Genomic DNA, 21,188 nt, shown 5'->3' on the forward strand with positions numbered 1-21,188 from the left:
TAATGCCAATGTCATTTTACATACCAAGATGTTTGTGCATATCAAGATGGAATGTTTACAATACAGTTTCCCAAACGGGTTTAAGTATGATGACCTGATATTGCAGTGAAATTATATAAAAATCTGAGGAAGGATTTTCACTTTCTCATTACAGTATTTTTACAATTGTAATGTCAAATAAAAGTCTAATTGTCAGTCAAAACAACAGCTTCAATTGGTTAAATAAACAAAAACACATTTAAAATTATGTACCGAGAATTGTTCTAGTATAAACAAACCTATCTATAAAAAGGTTCTCAAACAATTTAGAAGGAGATGGTGGAAGGGGGAAAAAGAGCAAAGGAGGGGGTCTGAGCTAGACCCTAGATTCTTTCCTCTAATCCACTTCCATAAAGAAAAGGGATCCACAATTAGCTTCTGCTTGCTAGGCACTTTGCAACAGATATAAGGAGTCCCAGAAATCAGCATCCGTGGACAGATACAGTAGCTTCAACTTCTGTGGTAAGATCCTCTTCTTTGCATCCTTTATTCACATGGCCTTGCCATTGACACATGACATTATTATTTGTATTATTATTGACATGTATCACATTGTGAAGTTGAACTATAAATGCTATTCAATTTGATCATTTCTGAGCTGAGTGGCTGGCATGGGTGTACTATCCATATTCATACTAAAATTGTAACATTCAAATATTTGACAGCATCATCAGAGTCTAATTCATCTGGGAGGGGAAAACCAGGTGAGACATGGTTTGATATTACGAACATACTTGTACAGACGGTTCATTTGTAGACTGAGTGGGGAAATATTGTTAGTATTGTTTAGCCTTATTTTAGTATTAGCATATAATACCAACTGGATATTTCAATTTAATTAGCTTACTTATGTCTGTCATCTTTGTCTTCCAGTGAGCCGTCACCATGAGTACGGATGCAGAGATGGCCCAATATGGGAAGGCTGCGATTTACCTTCGCAAGCCTGAGAGAGAGAGGATTGAGGCCCAGGCTGCACCCTTTGATGCTAAGAATGCCTGCTATGTGCCTGATGTCAAGGAGTTGTACCTCAAGGGTCTGGTTATTAAGAGGGATGGCGGGAAGTGTGACGTGAAAATCCTTGTCACTGAGGAGGTAAGAGGATAAATGTTTGTGGTCATAACCAAGTGAGTATGTATAGCAAAACTAAAGTACAGTAGCAACACATTTGACTGTGTGCAAAAGCCTGTCGGCCTGTCAACTGCTGAATTTCAGTTAGCTTTAATAAAACTCACTCCTTATGGCATGTAGTCAAGTCCTATTAAAATGAATTCCGTCTTTACTCATGTTTCCTCATTTTTCCGATAATTAACATTTGTACATGTTTTTGACATTTGTCAGGTTAAAAGCTTCAAAGAAGAGCAAATAGATCAGATGAACCCTCCTAAGTATGACAAGATTGAGGATATGGCCATGATGACCTACCTCAATGAAGCTTCTGTCCTGTATAACCTCAAAGAGCGTTATGCCGCATGGATGATCTATGTAAGAAAATGACACATGAGCCATCTTAAGTAGGCCAACCAGACCTGAACAAATACCATAATAGAAAATACTTCACTTTAACAGCTACATTTTCCTTTACCCTCTCATCACACATAGACCTACTCTGGGCTCTTCTGTGCCACGGTGAACCCCTACAAGATGCTCCCTGTGTATGACATGGAAGTGGTGAACGCCTACAGAGGGAAGAAGCGTATGGAGGCTCCACCCCACATCTTCTCCGTCTCTGATAACGCCTATCAGTTCATGTTGACAGGTATGGATAGATGGATGAGCAAACTGATTTATGGACTGACTGACTTGTCTGGTGAAGTAAAGTTGGCCAATAGTTGGATAGATAGAATAAATAGATGGATGGATAAACAGATAGATGGATAAGGTGATGGAATAATTGATGTATAGTTACATGGATAAATGGGGAGGGGTATGCATTTTTCTTTACATAATTCATGCTCTCCTCTTCCAGATAGGGAGAACCAGTCCGTCCTGATCACGTAAGTTTAACATTTAAGATTAACAAGTTTAAAATGTATATCTATAATACTATATTCAAGGTTTGAAGCAATAATGAAGCAGGATGTTTTTGTTTCAGTACATGAAGGAACATGAGGCATGATTTTTTCAGCAAAATAAAGTTTTGTCTTCTATAAACATGTTGTGTAAGTAAATGAGTCCCTCTGATAGTTTAGCAACACAGACTCAGTGCTAGTGGAATGTCTATTAATACTTTTTGGAGCTGGCCAATACTTTCCAACCAATTCTGTTCCAGCAATCCTGTTCAATTTTATCGCATTTGGCTTATTTTGTGTCAGTCATACTCAAGCTGGAGAAAAGCATAGGAGTTCAGACAAATATAGGGGGCGCTGTGTCTCTTATCTTAAATGTTACCTAGTGCAGGGACCTGTTCATTTCATTTACCTAATATGTCCTAATATGTATCATGAGTAAGACATTCACCAATACTTTAGATTTGACTAAACAACATTTTCATCAACCAGTGGAGAATCCGGTGCTGGAAAGACTGTCAACACCAAACGTGTTATCCAGTACTTCGCCACAATTGCTGTTTCTGGAGGTGAAAAGAAGAAAGATCTAACACCTGGCAAAATGCAGGCAAGTTCTAACATGCAGTAGGAAATTATAAGATTCTATATGATATTTTTACACCTCTATTCAAACAGGCCCCAGATTTTGTCCAATGTTCACCAAATTTGCCACAGATGATTTTCAGAACAGGCCCCCTCATTGCTGCTTGCAGCTATGTTTCCAGTTATTTTTGTCCTTGTCTTAAATTGTGTGGTTGATGATTGTTTTAGTGAATGGAGATTTTGCCTCTTAAAAATGCAATTAAAAATTCTTATTTCTGCCCAATATAACAGTTTAAATGTATAAATGTTGAATATAAATGTTTAAAGCTATTATGAAGTTAAACTTTCCAGGACTAGAGAAAAGTAATAAATGTTCAAAAGACGAATGTTATCTGACTAAACAAACCAACTGGTTTGTCTCTCTTCAGGGTTCTCTTGAGGATCAGATCATTGCAGCTAACCCTCTACTGGAGGCCTACGGTAACGCCAAGACAGTGAGGAACGACAACTCGTCTCGCTTTGTAAGTCTGACAGGCATATTTACTGTACATCTTCATACTTACTATTATGATTATATTCCTATACTGCATATAATTATGCATTTGTATTATGAATCAAAAAAGCATAATAATACATGTTGAGAGATTAATGATTTCCTCATAATCATACCTTTTTAGGGTAAATTCATCAGGATTCACTTCCACACTACCGGCAAACTGGCTAGTGCTGATATTGAGACTTGTAAGTTGACTTGGATTAATTGCTGCATTGATCAGCTGTTGGTGTCAATATACAATAGATTCTAAATGTTCTCTCTCTCTCTCTCTCTCTCTCTCTCTCTCTCTCTCTCTCTCTTCTCTTTCTCTTTCTCTTTCTCTTTCTCTTTCTCTTTCTCTTTCTCTCTCTCTCTCTCTCTCTCTCTCTCTCTCTCTCTCTCTCTCTCTCTCTCTCTCTCTCTCTCTCTCTCTCTCTCTCTATTTTTTATCTAACCCTGTCAGACCTGCTGGAAAAGTCCAGAGTAAGTTTCCAGCTGCCTGATGAGAGAGGCTACCACATCTTCTACCAGATGATGACCAACCACAAGCCTGAGCTTGTTGGTGAGGCACTACAGAGCTTAAATGAATAATATGATTTACTGTTCAGCATTTGCTCCTTTGTCCTCTCAGTGAGGGTGCAACATTTCACCTTTTTACCTTTAACTAGTTTCAGGTGATAATCATTTTTGTTTTGTGTCTCCACAGAAATGTGTCTTATCACCACCAACCCCTATGACTATCCCATGATCAGCCAGGGTCAGATCACTGTGGCCAGTATCGATGACAAGGTTGAGCTTGATGCCACAGATGTAAGTCACTAAAAGGATTCAACTTGAAAATCATAATGTATTGGTGGTTTAATGTAAACTTTCTTTCCCCATCCAGGATGCTATTGACATCTTGGGCTTCACCAATGAAGAGAAGATGAGCATCTACAAGCTGACTGGTGCTGTCATGCACCACGGCAACATGAAATTCAAGCAGAAGCAGCGTGAGGAGCAGGCTGAGCCAGATGGCACAGATGGTAAGTCTGACATTTAATCCAAAAGTTCTTACTGTAATCCTTAACCATTTTACTATGTAACTATTGTACTATTAAACCTATTTGTGATAAACCTGCATTCCGATGCTCATTGCTCTTTTCTCCCCCCAGTGGCTGATAAAATCGGTTACCTTCTGGGTCTGAACTCAGCTGACATGCTGAAAGCCCTGTGCTACCCCAGAGTGAAGGTCGGCAATGAGTATGTGACCAAGGGTCAGACAGTGCCTCAGGTAAGGCTTGGAAAAGCCTCCGATCTTTTTCCTACAATAATATTTAAAAAAAATATTTGATATGCTTTTACAAGTGCAGTGGGATGGTATATCTATATCTATGAAATAATGGAATTACGTAATGTGACACAGGTGAACAACTCAGTGAGCGCTTTGGCCAAGTCCATCTATGAGAGGATGTTCTTGTGGATGGTCGTCCGCATCAACCAGATGTTGGACACCAAGCAGCAAAGGAACTACTACATTGGTGTGCTTGACATTGCTGGATTTGAGATCTTTGACGTGAGTTTGAGATTGGTCAAAGATTATTTGTAATAAATTAGCAAGTGGTTGATTTTGCGTATCAGGAAACTATACAGAGATGATCTACTCTAAATTAAGTGCAGGTGAAGTAAAAATATAATACAGTATGGGTGGATAGCTCAATAAAGTTCTCCCAAACTGAAAATCTACAGTACAACAGCATGGAGCAGCTGTGCATCAACTTCACCAATGAGAAACTGCAACAGTTCTTCAACCACACCATGTTCGTCCTGGAGCAAGAGGAGTACAAGAAGGAGGGCATTGTCTGGGCTTTCATTGACTTTGGCATGGACTTGGCTGCCTGCATTGAGCTTATTGAGAAGGTGAGCTTTCTGGAAAAACTATTGATGTACAGTATATCATCATTGATTTTACACAATGCCAAGGATACAGCAAGGATATAATTCGGTTGTATGAGGTGCTTTAATAAGTTGACATATTTCATTGTAATTATAACAGAGTTAATAATTATAGTTTAATAATGTATGCTTACTTCTGAAAAATACATTTAGCATACACATATTTTTCTACACAGCCAATGGGCATTTTCTCCATCCTTGAAGAGGAGTGCATGTTCCCCAAGGCTTCAGACACTTCCTTCAAGAACAAGCTGTATGACCAACATCTTGGAAAGACTAAAGCATTTGAGAAGCCTAAACCAGTAAAGGGCAAAGCAGAAGCCCACTTCTCTCTGGCCCACTATGCTGGTATAGTGGACTACAATATCACTGGCTGGCTGGAAAAGAACAAGGATCCCCTGAACGACTCTGTGATTCAGCTGTATGGGAAGTCATCTGTCAAACTGCTGGCCACCATTTATGTTGCTCCTCCACCTGAGGGTTAGTACTGTTATATTAACAGTTCAGGCATGACACACACCAAAAAATTCATTCATAATAAAAAGTTAAACTATTTCTGTTAATGATCTCCAATCTGTCGTATCTGTTCAACAGATACAACAAAGAAAGGAGGCAAGAAGAAGGGAGGTTCCATGCAGACTGTGTCTTCTCAGTTCAGAGTGAGTACACTTTTTTATAATGTTTTAAAACAACTAAACAACTTAATGACATTATTGTTTTGAAGATATAATTTGCAAAAACCTTACAGGAGAATTTGGGAAAGCTGATGACCAACTTGAGGAGCACCCACCCTCATTTTGTGCGTTGTCTGATCCCCAATGAGTCAAAGACTCCAGGTATAACAGAACACATCATTTTACTCTTAAGTGAATATAATACATTTGCCAATTGTAACTCTAACTTTTGAAACCAGGTTTGATGGAGAACTTCCTGGTTATCCACCAGCTGAGGTGTAATGGTGTGCTGGAGGGTATTAGGATCTGCAGAAAGGGCTTCCCCAGCCGAATCCTCTATGCTGACTTCAAGCAGAGGTACTGACACACATGCATAATATAAAAAAAAAATATATAATACAGGTACAGTAATACAGGTAGACAGAAAAATGTACAGTAATAATCTAAATGTTTCTCTATACAGATACAAAGTATTGAATGCTGCTGTAATCCCCGAAGGCCAATTCATTGACAACAAGAAGGCTTCTGAGAAGCTGCTTGGGTCAATTGATATAGATCATGAGGAGTACAAGTTTGGACACACCAAGGTAACAAACCAGATACACTCTTGATGATGCGATACAAGCAACTTTATGGTAAATACTCTGCAAACAGTGCATTGGCCTATATTTGATTAGACGAACAGTCTCTTATGTGAATCTGTTTTAGTCCTCTTTTTATATTCAGTTTTGTATTATACCTGTGCCTCAGGTGTTCTTCAAAGCTGGTCTGCTTGGTGTCCTTGAGGAGATGAGAGATGAGAAGCTTGCTAATCTGGTAACCATGACGCAGGCTCTTGCCCGTGGATACGTGATGAGGAAGGAGTTTGCCAAGATGATGGAGAGGAGGTGAGATGGAGAAGATACAAGGAAAAATACGGATTCAGGTTTTTGCATTCAAACCATGTTTTTAGGGAGTGATTCAATTCTGTTTAAGTATGAAGCTTTTTTTAGAATAATGATGGGAACTTGTAATTTTGGATTGATGGATATATTGAACTTTATGGAATGATGATAGATTTTACATGTAGGAATGGGTTAGTGTAATGATTTAATTACATCATTTTGTATCGAGCTAACCAATTACTGTCTTTATCTCTCTTTATCAGAGAGGCTGTCTACACCATCCAGTACAATGTCCGCTCATTCATGAATGTGAAACACTGGCCATGGATGAAGGTCTACTATAAGATCAAGCCTCTCCTGCAAAGTGCTGAGACTGAGAAGGAGCTGGCCAACATGAAAGAGGACTATGAGAAATGTAAAGTTGCTCTTACCAAGGCTGAGGCTCGCAAGAAGGAGCTGGAGGAGAAAATGGTGTCCATACTGCAGGAGAGGAATGATCTGTCTCTCCAAGTTGCTTCTGTAAGTGAAATACATATTCATGTGTGAAAGCATTCTGTACAGTGCCTAAAACAATGACTAAACATATAAAATAAAAGATAGTCAATACTAATCAATATTTTTACTTTTCTTTTTTCAGGAATCAGAGAATCTGAATGACGCTGAGGAGAGATGTGAGGGTCTGATCAAGAGCAAGATCCAGCTGGAGGCCAAACTCAAAGAGACAGCAGAAAGACTGGAGGATGAAGAGGAAATGAATGCTGAGCTGACAGCCAAGAAGAGGAAGCTGGAGGATGAGTGCTCTGAACTGAAGAAGGACATTGATGATCTGGAGCTTACCCTGGCCAAAGTGGAGAAGGAGAAACATGCCACAGAGAACAAGGTATCAACATCTCACCAAGAGCAAAGCAGTACCTTGTTCAAAAAACTCCCTTGAACCAACTCTCTGATTTATGAAACCAACTTGGATGTCTCATACAGGTTAAAAACCTGACTGAGGAGATGTCATCTCAAGATGAGAGTGTTGCCAAGCTGACCAAGGAGAAGAAAGCTCTGCAAGAGGCCCACCAGCAGACACTGGATGACCTGCAGGCAGAGGAGGACAAAGTCAACACTCTGACCAAGGCCAAGACCAAGCTGGAACAACAAGTTGATGATGTGAGTTGAGTTAGAAGAACTGTTCTTGCACATTTTACATTTAGAAAATGTATTTAAACTCTCCATGTGCTAGCCTAGATTTTAACAGCTCTTGAACATTCCCTTTTTGATATCAGGGATTCAGATTAACAGCCAACAATTATTGTTTTAATAATAATATTATTAATAATAATAATACTTGTATTCATTGTCATATGGTTAAGTAATAGTGATAACTATCAACCCTTTACATTGAGGTTACTTTAACTACCATACAATTAGTAACAACATTGTAGTTACATAGAAACTGTCGTAACATTTGCAGCTGTAGTTTAGTTTTCAAGTTATTACACAATGGAAACTTTGTATTTGTTGTAACCTTTACAACCCTCCCCCATACTTTGCCTTACACGTTATTTTAAACATACAATATACCACTAATACTTAATGCCATTTAAGGACATATCAATTCCTATTAACCTACATAACTTTTACAATAAGCATTGCTATGTAGTTACATGGTAGTTAATGTAACCTCAATGTCAAATGTTACCCAACTGTTTTTTTGTCCTCCAGCTTGAAGGTTCTCTGGAGCAAGAGAAGAAGCTCCGTATGGACCTTGAGAGAGGCAAGAGAAAGCTGGAGGGAGACCTGAAACTGGCTCAGGAGTCCTTAATGGACCTGGAGAACGACAAGCAGCAATCTGATGAGAAGATCAAGAAGTAAGTGTTCTGATACACTATACAGTATAGATATAGACATATGTAATTTGACATTATTTGAGATATTCTTGTCTGACTTTTTAAATTGTTTTCAAAAATTATTACAAGAATACAAATTTTAGTTGATACTTACAAACTCTACAGACTGTCCCCTTATGGATTTGATAGTTTGTTATTTGACTTTCCCCTCATAACACAGTAACTAAACCTCTGACATGGATTCTCTTGTGCATAATAGAAAAGACTTTGAGACCAGCCAGCTCCTCAGCAAGATTGAGGATGAGCAGTCTCTGGGTGCCCAGCTGCAGAAGAAGATCAAGGAGCTCCAGGTGCATTGTAGTTACTATGCCCAAGTATAGGGATATTCAACTTTTTTTCACTGGAAATACTACATTTGACAATAGCTGTATGCCAGAGTTCATGACTTCCTGAGGTGAGGAAATTCCTTGATAAATTGTTTAATTAGCAGCTAAAAAATATTTGACATCTACTGTAGGCTCGTATTGAAGAGCTGGAGGAGGAGATTGAGGCTGAGCGTGCTGCCAGGGCCAAGGTGGAAAAGCAGAGGGCTGATCTGTCCAGGGAACTTGAGGAGATCAGTGAGAGGCTGGAGGAGGCTGGAGGCGCCACATCTGCTCAGATTGATATGAACAAGAAGCGAGAGGCTGAGTTTCAGAAGCTGAGACGTGACCTGGAGGAGTCCACCCTGCAGCATGAGTCCACAGCCTCAGCCCTGAGGAAGAAGCAGGCTGACAGTGTGGCAGAGCTGGGAGAGCAGATCGACAACCTGCAGCGCGTCAAACAGAAGCTGGAAAAAGAGAAGAGTGAATTCAAGATGGAGATTGACGACCTCTCCTCCAACATGGAGGCGGTTGCAAAGTCTAAGGTCAGTGATAACAAATAACAATCACATAATAAGACCAAATGGTGGGATGGCAAGATTAGGGTTTAGGTAGTCTCAGGATCAGGATCTGAAATCTGACCTCTTGTTAATCTCCAAAGTTTTATGTTACTATTGATAACATTATATTGACTCCTATCCATGTGAGCATTTAGTCGTTGTCATGCATACATGGGAGATGCTACATGTATCCAATTCCATACAGTACAGTATGTGTTACAAAGCTTATGCATTTCTTAAATTATGGTTTGGGAAAGTGAAGAAAAATAACCCAATCCATACACTGTCTGCATTTAGCTGGTTATGAATCAGGAAACAATGTCTGTAAAACATGATGTTTGTTCCGCAGGGCAATCTGGAGAAGATGTGTCGTACCCTTGAGGACCAGCTCAGTGAGATCAAGACCAAGAACGATGAGAATGTGCGCCAGATCAACGACATTGGTGGACAGAGAGCCAGACTCCTCACTGAGAACGGTAAAATCAGTCAAGAATAAAGCAACATTGAAGTACTTCCAATTACTGTGTACTGATTAAAGTTATAAAATACAGTACCAGTTTAAGATTTGACTTTGATTAACAATTATCTAATGCTCCACAAAATCGAACTAAGTTGATGGGATAATCTTAAAGAAAGAAAACTCAGATTTGATCAACTCCCCACAGGTGAGTTTGGTCGCCAGCTGGAGGAGAAGGAAGCCCTGGTGTCCCAGTTGACCAGAGGCAAGCAGGCCTACACCCAGCAGATTGAGGAGCTCAAGAGGCGTGTTGAGGAGGAGGTCAAGGTAATTCTCAAACCTGAAGAAAAATACAAAACGTTTACCATTGATCCACAGGCCCACTGAGCTGAACAGTCCCTGTAAGGCAGTGCCTGTTTGGATATTTTACCAGTCCATATCTGTCTCTCGATATCTTATCAGTAAGGAATCAAATCTAAACGCATCACCCTGTAGTTCTCATTGATCAAGTCAACACAGCTGCCCCTTTTTATTTCCCTTTAAGGCTAAGAACGCCCTGGCCCATGGTGTCCAGTCTGCCCGCCACGACTGTGACCTGCTGAGGGAGCAGTTTGAGGAGGAGCAGGAGGCCAAGGCAGAGCTGCAGCGCGGCATGTCCAAGGCTAACTCTGAAGTGGCTCAGTGGAGGACCAAGTATGAAACTGATGCCATCCAGAGGACAGAGGAGCTGGAGGAGGCCAAGTAAGTCCTTGGAAGTCTGCCCTCAGGCAGCGATACACAAATGAGCCACAACATTATTTGACAGCATTGTCAAATACTGCAAGCCTGCCATCAGGACAAGACATTGTTACAATACTGCTCTTGTACCTAACAGAAAGAAGCTGGCTCAGCGTCTCCAGGATGCTGAGGAAACCATTGAGGCCACCAACTCCAAGTGTGCCTCTCTGGAGAAGACCAAGCAGAGGCTGCAGGGAGAGGTGGAGGACCTCATGATTGATGTTGAGAGAGCCAATGCCCTGGCTGCCAACCTGGATAAGAAGCAGAGGAACTTTGACAAGGTGAAAAATATTGTACTACACCTACAAATTTAAGTTTTGAGGTCACTGTTTGAAACGTGCAGTTGAATGGTGTACAAGATAGACCTTCAGTTGTTTGTTGTATGAATTGCTGCTGTGGTACTTTGGTAGGTTCTTGCAGAGTGGAAGCAGAAGTTTGAGGAGGGCCAGGCTGAGCTGGAGGGAGCTCAGAAGGAGACTCGTTCTCTCAGCACAGAGCTCTTCAAGATGAAGAACTCCTATGAGGAGGCTCTTGACCATCTGGAGACTCTGAAGAGAGAGAACAAAAACTTGCAACGTGAGATAAATGTTGTATGTGGTGCTTTATACAGTATACTTAAGTAGTGTGCAATCACATGTAATGGTGATTCCAAATGTTTTTTTTCTAATCAGAGGAGATCTCTGACCTGACCGAGCAGATCGGAGAGACTGGCAAGAGCATCCATGAGCTGGAGAAGGCCAAGAAGACAGTGGAGACAGAGAAGTCTGAGATCCAGACGGCTCTGGAGGAGGCTGAGGTACAAACTCTCTACAATTTCCAGAATGAAGTGGAAAAAATAAACACTTTTAGGATCAACTTAACTAAGAATGATTGCAAATTGTTTCTTTATTCAGGGAACCCTGGAGCATGAGGAGTCCAAGATTCTGCGTGTGCAGCTGGAGCTGAACCAGATCAAGGGTGAGGTGGACAGAAAGCTGGCAGAGAAGGATGAAGAGATGGAGCAGATCAAGAGGAACAGCCAGAGAGTTCTGGACTCCATGCAGAGCACCCTGGACTCTGAGGTCCGCAGCAGGAATGATGCTCTGAGAATAAAGAAGAAGATGGAGGGAGACCTGAATGAGATGGAGATCCAGCTGAGCCATGCTAACCGCCAGGCTGCTGAGTCCCAGAAGCAGCTGAGGAATGTTCAGGCGCAGCTCAAGGTACTGTGAATGTTGGCAATAGTCTTACAGTACATAAACTATATTTATATGTTATTAATATAAAGTACTCTATATGTACAAAAGTATATGGACACCTGAACATCACACCTATGAGTTTATTGAATGTTTCATTCCAAAACTACAGGCTACAGGATTTTTTATGGAAATACCCACCAAACCCACCAAAGCTACAGCCGCGTAAATCGGAGAATCGAATTGTGTACAAACAGTTAAATGTCGTTCAAATACGCCTTCATTAATTAACAAACTATTAAACTTTAAAGGAGTGCCCTGGAGGCATCTGGTTAAAGGCAATTATTGCTCACTCAGACAGCTAGTGACCAACAGGAAACCCCCAATGATCTCTCAATCTTTGCAACCAACCCTTCAGTGTGACATTAAACATTAATTTAACAGAACAGAAAATCCAACACATTCAAATTTAACAGTAATAAAAAAAAAGTTTTTCAAAATGTTATTTTTTCACCCACAGTAAACATTTGCTATTATACACTGGTATAGAAAATACACTCTGTACATGGTCTTGCCACAGGATGCCCAGTTGCACCTGGATGATGCTGTTCGTGCCGCAGAGGACATGAAGGAACAGGCTGCCATGGTGGAACGTAGAAATGGTCTGATGATGGCTGAGATTGAGGAGCTGAGAGTTGCTCTGGAGCAGTCAGAGAGAGGCCGCAAAGTGGCCGAGCAGGAGCTGGTGGACGCCAGCGAGAGAGTGGGATTGCTGCATTCCCAGGTGTGGACAACATTCACAAACACACACACACACACACACACACACACCAACACACATATATACACAGCTAAGAAAAACTCACTGTTAATGTCTCCTACTTTTCCTCCAGAACACAAGCCTGTTGAACACCAAGAAGAAGCTTGAGACTGACCTGGTTCAGGTGCAGGGAGAGGTGGAAGACATTGTCCAGGAGGCCAGGAACGCTGAGGAGAAGGCCAAGAAGGCCATCACTGATGTGAGTGTGGATAACTTGAATCCATCTGTGTGCTCCCACTCTTACCACTGTTCTACTACCACTGCCACTTCCCCACTGTTCTAAAATGTATTGTTCTACTAAAACATTTTAAAAGTAATGCCAGCATACAGTAGTTAGCATCTGTGTACAATAACATACTGTAACTAACATGTATGTTAAACAGGAACTACCTTCCACCCCTATTTGTATACTAGTTATATAGAGATGGTATTACCTTTTGCCCTCACAAAATGTCAATGAACAGCCATCATAGCAACTAAATGAAGCTCACCTAGCTTTACTTCATCTCCTCATGTCTGATCTGTTCTGTGGTGTATTATTTTACTGTTGCAGGCGGCCATGATGGCAGAAGAGCTGAAGAAGGAGCAGGACACCAGCTCTCACCTTGAGAGGATGAAGAAGAATCTTGAAGTGACAGTCAAGGACCTGCAGCACCGTCTGGATGAGGCAGAGAACCTAGCCATGAAGGGTGGCAAGAAGCAGCTCCAGAAACTGGAGTCCAGGGTGAGTTGATAGTCTAGTCTGCAATGTAATTTATTTGAGTATTTTGTGTGTATTCACTGTAAACCCTAATAAAACCCTTTTGTCTATGACTTCATGAGTGGTAGATTCCACAGGTTCACTCATGACCTCCTGTTCTCAATGCAGGTGCGTGAGCTGGAGACTGAAGTTGATGCTGAACAGAGGAGAGGAGCAGATGCAGTCAAGGGAGTCCGCAAGTATGAGCGCAGAGTCAAGGAGCTGACATACCAGGTACAACACACAGTAAAAATCTGCATATTTTGATAAAACAGTAGGCTTACATGTTGATACAAATAATTTGTGTTTACCTCATCATCTGCTTCAGACTGAGGAGGATAAGAAGAATGTAACCAGACTTCAGGACCTGGTGGATAAGCTGCAGCTTAAAGTAAAGGCTTACAAGAGACAGGCTGAGGAGGCGGTGAGTCATACATTAATTAATATAAATGTAATATTACAGAATTAGACTTTACAACGTAAAATATTAATTAACCTAATCAGCCTTTTCAAAAAGCGATGGCCATTCTGCTAATCTTTAAACCTGCCCTCAATGTCACCCAGGAGGAGCAGTCCAACTCCCACATGTCCAAGTTCAGGAAGGTTCAGCATGAGCTGGAGGAGGCTGAGGAGCGTGCTGACATCGCTGAGTCTCAGGTCAACAAGCTCAGAGCCAAGAGCCGTGAGGCCGGAAAGGTAAAGAGATGCTGCTGACTTATACTACTGGAACCTTATTAACACCATTTCAAGTGTGGTAACATTTAAATTCATGTAGTGTAGCATCCAATAACCGTTAAGTTGCAGCAGACCACTATGTGCATTTATCCTTCAGGTGTGATTTGTCAGCTCTAAGCTCTATTATTCCATGACGTCCAATTGCCACACTATATATATTTTTCTAATACTTTTTTTAAATACAGTACCAGTCAAAAGTTTGGACACATGGAAAATGTGTCCAAACTTTTGACTGGTACTATACATATTTTCCAATACCAGGTTTTACTAATAGTAAGTAAATTGAAGGTACCCCTAACTCTCCAATTAATTTATAGGTTGGACATTTGGTGAAGTATTACTTAAAAAGGTTAATGTATTTAGAATGTCCACATTTTGTGTAAAATAAATGGGATTAGTAATGATCCTTCATTCTCTCTTCCCTTCTATCAGGCAAAGGAAGCTGAATAGAAGTGACAAGAACCTGCACCAAAACATTGCTATGTTTCATAAAATATGAATTGAATGGTGATATTTTGAACATGGTTTGAAATAAAGTACGTAGGCCTACGCTATTTCATGACTTTGTGGATTTTTGAGCAAATTCGAAGTATTATGCACACAGACAAGTGTTACAATTAGTACCTCCAATTCAACTTCAGCTTGTAGCAAATGAGCTGTATCCAAATTACTTTTTAAAACATCTCTTATTAGTGCGTTGTGATGTTTACTGTCACTGCAAATGGAATGATGATTAAATATATACATACTTCCACACACTCAATTATATTGTGGAATTGCACTTAATATTTACCATTTCTAATACAATTATTTCATTCGTAAGACACATTCATAACTCAGAGGGTCCACCTAAAATTAGCCACACGTCCCTCAATAGCATGTTGTCCAGTATTGGAGTATTTTTTTTTTTTTTTTTAATCATGAAACATCAACATCTTTAGAATGTCTGTCACAGTGCAACATCAAACAAGTATCCTTAATGTCTAATCTCAACAAAGTACTGAACTCTTCACCTACATTTTAATAAGAAGTTTAACATTACAGCACCACCTCCTGGCACTAAAGTGGAGTGCTGTTACATTAATTTAATTATCCATATACAAATAACTAATTAAATGTATATTTTATCCATCCAAACAACATCATACTCTAATTGTTCAAGTTTGCGTAGAGGCCCCTCCTTTTAGATGTCCACAGAATCTTTCTCTCTGGATTACATGATGCTCACTGCACAGAAAACATAATGTAAACATTAATTAATATTCAAGGACAATATTTCTACTTCAGAGTATGTGCAAACTATGAGAACATGTAAGAAAAAGAATTGTTGATTATAATGAGAGTCAACCCTCATACTGGTATGAGGTGATTTTACACATTAACAATTATATTTTATACTTGTGGAGCCCAGTCCTGAGGTGCAATGGCAGCAGATGCTGTAATCTTGTTACATGTTCTAGTCAGGTTTTTGTACAGTGTGTCTGGGTTTCCTGTCACTGTGGGCCTCACAGCACAGTAGTACAGAGCAGAGTCTGTCACTTCAGCAGAGGAGAGCACCAGATCCAAGCGTTCTGCATCTTTATCATGATTCAGAGTGATCCCCGTTTTCACTTCTCCATGCTGCATTATCAACAACTGAGGAGCTGATTTGGGGTATTGCCGATACCATTGAAGGTTGTCACCAGGGTTGTATTTAACTTTGCAGGAAAGAGGAGTACTATCTCCTTCCAAAGCCATTTTAGTGTCTGCTAATGATGTAATGATATCTTCACAGTTGATACCTAAAAAACACAATCTTTTAATTTTCAGAATAAAATAGTTTTCCATTCAAATACATGTCAAAGATATAATATGCTATATAGTTAGTGAAACTGTTTGAAGAATGTGAGAATTATAATATATATTGTACATGTTAGAAAAAAAGCATTTGTATCTGTAAAACTTCCGGTATTGTGTCACTTACTTTTGACAGTTGTTAAAAGAAGAATTACATTTAGTAACATTGTTCCTGTTGTTGTGGATGTGCAGACATCTGGCATTTGGAACACACTGATCAACTGATATCTACTCTTCATTGTACTGTGTTTTATTACCCTACAGTGTGGCTCCTCCTTCTAAACTGGATAGTCAAATGTATCTTTAAAAGTAAGTAATCAGTACATTTTATTTGTATTTTCCTACTTAATCACAATTTAAGAAGGAAATCAGTGTACTTACTTACTTACTTACTGTCAGGTTTTTGCTCAGTGTCCCTAGGTTTCCTGTCACTGTGGACCTCAGAGCACAGTAGTACACAGCAGAGTCTGTTACTTCAGCTGAAGAGATTATCAGATGAGTATGTTTACTGTCTTTCTTGTGATCAAGAGTAAATTTGTCCTTCATCTCCGTCTCCCTAAACTCTATTATCAGCAAATATGGAAATGATTTGGGATATTGGCGATACCACTGCAAAGTGTCGCCAGCAGAGTAGTTGCAGGAGAGAGTAACAGGTTTTCCCTCTGAAGTCAGAATGGAATCAGTGAATGGTGTAATTATATCCTCAGAAGTCATTGCTGTAAAGCAAAGGATACAGATTTTAACAAGACAGGCCTTAAAATGTCCAAATTGGCAGTTGTGTAAATATGTTATAACAGTTGTGAAATGTAAGCTGTTTGGTTGAAAATGAAAACACACACAGTTGAAGCTAATGCATCACTTACCTTTAAGGTTTGCCAACAGCAGAATTAAAGAAAGCAACATTTTGTCACAGAAATATTAAGATAGATTGGCAGCTGAATCTGTACTTTTTCAATGTGCAAGATGTTCGAAGATTGACACAATATTATTGATTGTGTTTCTTGCGCTTCTGAATCAGGACCCCCAGTCAATATGGAAGCTTCCCCTGCAGGCAATATAAAGAGGCACTGCACAAACAAACTAATGAATGATGATCATACAGTGTGCTCAGGAAAACAGCACCCCCTGCAGATCATTTCTAATTAGTGTTTCCAGAGTGAATATTGTGCATGTTGTCAGGGTTTCCTGTCACTGTGGGCTTCTAAGCACAGGTGTAGAGAGCAGAGTCTGTCACTTTAACAAAGGAGAGAACAAGCGCTCTGCATCTTTGTGATTCAGAGTGATCCCCGTTTTCACTTCTCCATGCAGCATTATCAACAACTGAGGAGCTGATTTGGGGTATTGCCGATAATATTAAAGTCTGTCACCATGGGAGTATTTAACTTTGCAGGAAAGAGTAGTACTGTCTCCTTCCAAAACCAGTGCTTCATTAAGACATTTGGTAATGATGTCTTAAGAGGTAACACTTGCAAAGCACATGTTTTAATATATAAAGTATTTGTAGGTTTTTAGGGATTGTTTTTGCGGTTTTAAGCAGTTTTTAAACAATGTTGTTCTATTCCAGTCACTGTAGTCTCCAAGACATAGTAATACAGAGCAGTCTCACAATTCAGCTGTGGTGGTTCTACACTGAGCTTACTGAATAATATATATATTTGTTTTTTTACGTTGTTTTTCTTCTTCTAGTAGTCATCATGAAACGAGTAAGGGACATTGCAGCCTTTTTTGACCCAGTAAGTAAAAAAGTGAGAGAAACATCTCAAGGTATTGAGAGAGCTGAGGAGCTGAAAGCGGGAGAGCCAGAGCCGTTTGTATGATTTTAATATAAAGCAAAATTAAAGTATTTAAATAGCATTTGTTTCCGTTTTTTATGTTCCCCTTTGATTAAACACCGGCCCCACCTTGGCCCCCCCAGTAAAATGTGTCTAGAACCGCCACTTCCTGTTCCTTCTCCTCATCTAGTTTTATAGACGTTTTGATATGATGGAGCGGCATTGACAAAGTCACCTGACTTCACAATGGGCACAATGTGTTGTGGCTTTAGTCCTGGGTATTGGCAATACCACAGAAGATTGTTAGCAGTGCCATTATATTTGCAGGAGAACATGGTGCTGGTGCCTTCACCTAGTTTTGTTTGGTTCTGTAGCCTGTGATGAAACCTCACCTAACGAAAAATAACACATCATTTGTTTACATTTTCTGTTTAGCCTCTCACTTATTATCAACTCAATTAAATTGTAAGTTAATGGTTCATCAGCTCCTTACAGCTCCACCTGCAGACAATATAAAGGAGCACAGCATCATCCCACCCTTCATGTTAAAAGCAGAACTTCATGTAATATAATATGTTGGACACATTATGTTTGAGTCAAAATAAGATGATCGTTTGGCCTATTATTTAGAAACTTTTTTTAGTTTCGTATAATGTTTTCTTAGCTTACCTTAATTATGACTTGCGTGCCAACGCCTGAACTTCTATGTGCTGCACGGGCATGCATCAGTTTGTGTTTTTGGTTAAACGGCGTTGATTTAACAAGCGTTGATTGAGATACTGCGTTACTTTTGCCAGGATTATTAATCTAAATGAAAGTACTGACTAATAAAGTAAATTATTAAAAATCTAACTTTTAAAAACTGGGACACAGCAGATTTATACTGAGGCACGTACCCTGAAAATATTTCCTTAATGTTGTTACTGGAAGGGATTGGAAACTGTAGCATACTCTGTAGCAGTACTATACTGATTAAATTAATCGGAACCCAACCCAGTGATGTACCAATCAGGGACAAAAATTCCTAAACTATATTTTAGAAAATGAACCTAGTAGTAGATTGCTCTCTGGAGAGCTCCCCCTAGGCAGATATTTTACATTTAAACCCTCTGATCTTTATAGTATATGGAAGAGTGGTCTATTTGATTTAAGTCCAATTCGATGTCATGTGCGATGTTGTGGTGGTGCCCTGAGCAGAAACTGGAGTAGCCCGGAGTGTAGCCTCAACAAGCTGTTCCATAACCTCTTAAGCTTAAATGTCTGGGAGCCAGCTTGCTGTGTGGGATCCTCCACATATTTATGGCTCATTGCCAGTGAATGTGTAATACAGTGTGTGGGCAGTGGGGCATGGATTGTTGGCCACTATTAATAGACCCAACAGTTTTCCTTTACCAAGAAAAGGACCTTGGTAAAGGTCAAGAAAGCTAAACAGTAAAAACAATGCAAGATATAGAATGACATTTACATACATTATGTTTATGAATTGTTCAATTATTTGTTCATACAGACAAAGACAGTGGAACCATTACTTCACTTTTCACAAACTTACTTTCATAAAGAGTGGTGATAGATGAGTAATACAGTTTAAAACAGCGCCTTAAACAACTTTAGATATGTACTGGACTACATAGCACAGGTTAAAGTTTCACTTCAGTGAATGTCTTACCATCATCAGACAGCAGCTGCTCCTCCGTTGTCAAGATTGTTGCCACCCCTTCTTTCAATGTCATGGCTGAATGACACATCCTAAAGACAATGCTATACTAAAAAAGCTTGATACATTTCCTTCAAATGATAGTATGAAGTGTCCAGATGATTTTTTCTGATTTATGAACTTATCTTCTTATTCTTCATGCTGTTTTTCATAGCTGGACCAGTCTTACGTAAAGTTATAACCTCACACAACATAGCTAAAAAAAAGTTCATGACTCAAAAGGCCATATAAGTTGTTATTTAGGCTGACACTGATTTAGCTTGAATGGCAGCTTATTATTCATTTTACTGATAAAGGGTTAGAAAGTGAATGCTCTATGTTATTAGTTTCTGTAATTATTTTGCATCTAAGACTCATGTAGGGGTGTGAAAGCACATTTATTCTCGAATATAAGTCCCCCCTGTCCACACCCCCATGTACCCCCCTCCATCCTCACAATTCTGACCTTGGTGCTGAAGTAGATTTACCACTGAAATATATTGCCTAGAGAATATATATCTTTAAAGAGGCAGTCCCGACTTTGGCCTTTATAGGGTAAGTAAGGTTGTTATTTGGTGGAGCTTTGCCATTGCATGTCACATTTCGGATCCCAAATTAGACTTTTACTCAGAGGATCTTTTTTATAACTCTAATCAAGTTACTGAATACTATGCTGATGCACCAGGCAGGCAGACTGATATTAAACTTTATGATAACTGCCTGTTTTCAACCAGACTGAGAAAAGCTTGACTGTTGTGCATATTGGGGAAGCGTATTGATTAATGCCTAAACATAATAAACGTCCTCCAACTACACCACCAAGACAGTCTTTATATATTAATTAAAACACTGGGCATTTTAAAAATTAAATGATAATGTTTGAGGTTGTTCGATATTTGTTTACATTTAAGCATGTTTTTTCCTCACCTATCCTCCAGATGACACTTTCCTCCTGAAAGAAGTTGAGACTGGACGACTTGCATCACTATGTCTTCATCTTGATTGTACCATAATACCGTATTCACTTCAGCTTTTACATCAGCTTTCTGGAGACATACTTAAATGATTTATAAGGAAATGAATTAACAGACTAAATGAACAATTATCCGGATTATTAGTTGAGGGGGGTATGTGTTCTAGCTCAAGGAGGAAATTGAAATGATGTACATAATGCTGATGTGTTTTTCGTTTTACATACCAAGATGTTTGTGCATATCAAGATAGACTGTTTACAATGTACACAGTATGCTCCCAAACGGGTTTAAGTATAATGAAATGTAACTGAAAATCTACACTAACTCACTACAGTATTTTTAACAATTGTGGTTACATGCTTTTTACTATGTACCTAGTTTATTTATGTGAAAAAACCTATACATACATGAGTAAATATATACATATGTAAGGACATTTATATATATATCAAAGAAAATTGAGAGGGAGATGAAGGGAGGGGGAGAAAGAGCAAAGGAGGGGCTTTGAACAAGACACTGGATTCTTCCCTACAATTCACTTCCATAGAGGAGAGTGATCCACAATTAGCTTCTGCTTGCTAGGCACTTTACAACAGATATAAGGAGTCCCAGAAATCAGCATCCATGGACAGATACATACAGTAGCTTCAACTTCTGTGGTAAGATACTCTTCTTTGCATCTTTTATTCACATGGCCTTGACATTATGACAAGTTACATTATTATTTATATTATTATTGACATGTAGACTAATTCATATAGTGTATAAAGACATACAGGCAGTATATCAATTGAAGAC

The 21,188-nt window shown here is 39.4% G+C and overlaps 1 protein-coding gene across 1 annotated transcript; it reads left to right on the plus strand.

Moving 5' to 3' along the window:
* Positions 1-704: 704 nt before the first annotated feature.
* LOC134036230 (myosin heavy chain, fast skeletal muscle-like) lies at positions 705-14,669 on the plus strand. Its single transcript, XM_062481067.1, has 40 exons — positions 705-743; positions 913-1,131; positions 1,378-1,521; positions 1,639-1,795; positions 2,006-2,033; positions 2,538-2,652; positions 3,056-3,148; positions 3,305-3,368; positions 3,626-3,724; positions 3,869-3,972; positions 4,049-4,187; positions 4,317-4,435; positions 4,568-4,717; positions 4,891-5,061; positions 5,274-5,577; positions 5,692-5,756; positions 5,846-5,933; positions 6,011-6,128; positions 6,235-6,358; positions 6,522-6,658; positions 6,919-7,174; positions 7,293-7,535; positions 7,634-7,810; positions 8,366-8,511; positions 8,750-8,840; positions 9,008-9,397; positions 9,762-9,888; positions 10,078-10,196; positions 10,414-10,610; positions 10,744-10,927; positions 11,057-11,222; positions 11,318-11,442; positions 11,540-11,848; positions 12,402-12,605; positions 12,715-12,840; positions 13,195-13,365; positions 13,510-13,614; positions 13,709-13,804; positions 13,945-14,076; positions 14,548-14,669. Exons 2-40 carry the CDS (start codon positions 925-927, stop codon positions 14,563-14,565), a joined length of 5,808 nt encoding a protein of 1,935 aa, XP_062337051.1. The 5' UTR covers positions 705-743; positions 913-924; the 3' UTR covers positions 14,566-14,669.
* Positions 14,670-21,188: the final 6,519 nt, after the last annotated feature.

This window comes from Osmerus eperlanus, chromosome 16, assembly GCF_963692335.1.
Source record: "Osmerus eperlanus chromosome 16, fOsmEpe2.1, whole genome shotgun sequence".
NCBI classification, from domain to species: Eukaryota; Metazoa; Chordata; class Actinopteri; order Osmeriformes; family Osmeridae; genus Osmerus; species Osmerus eperlanus.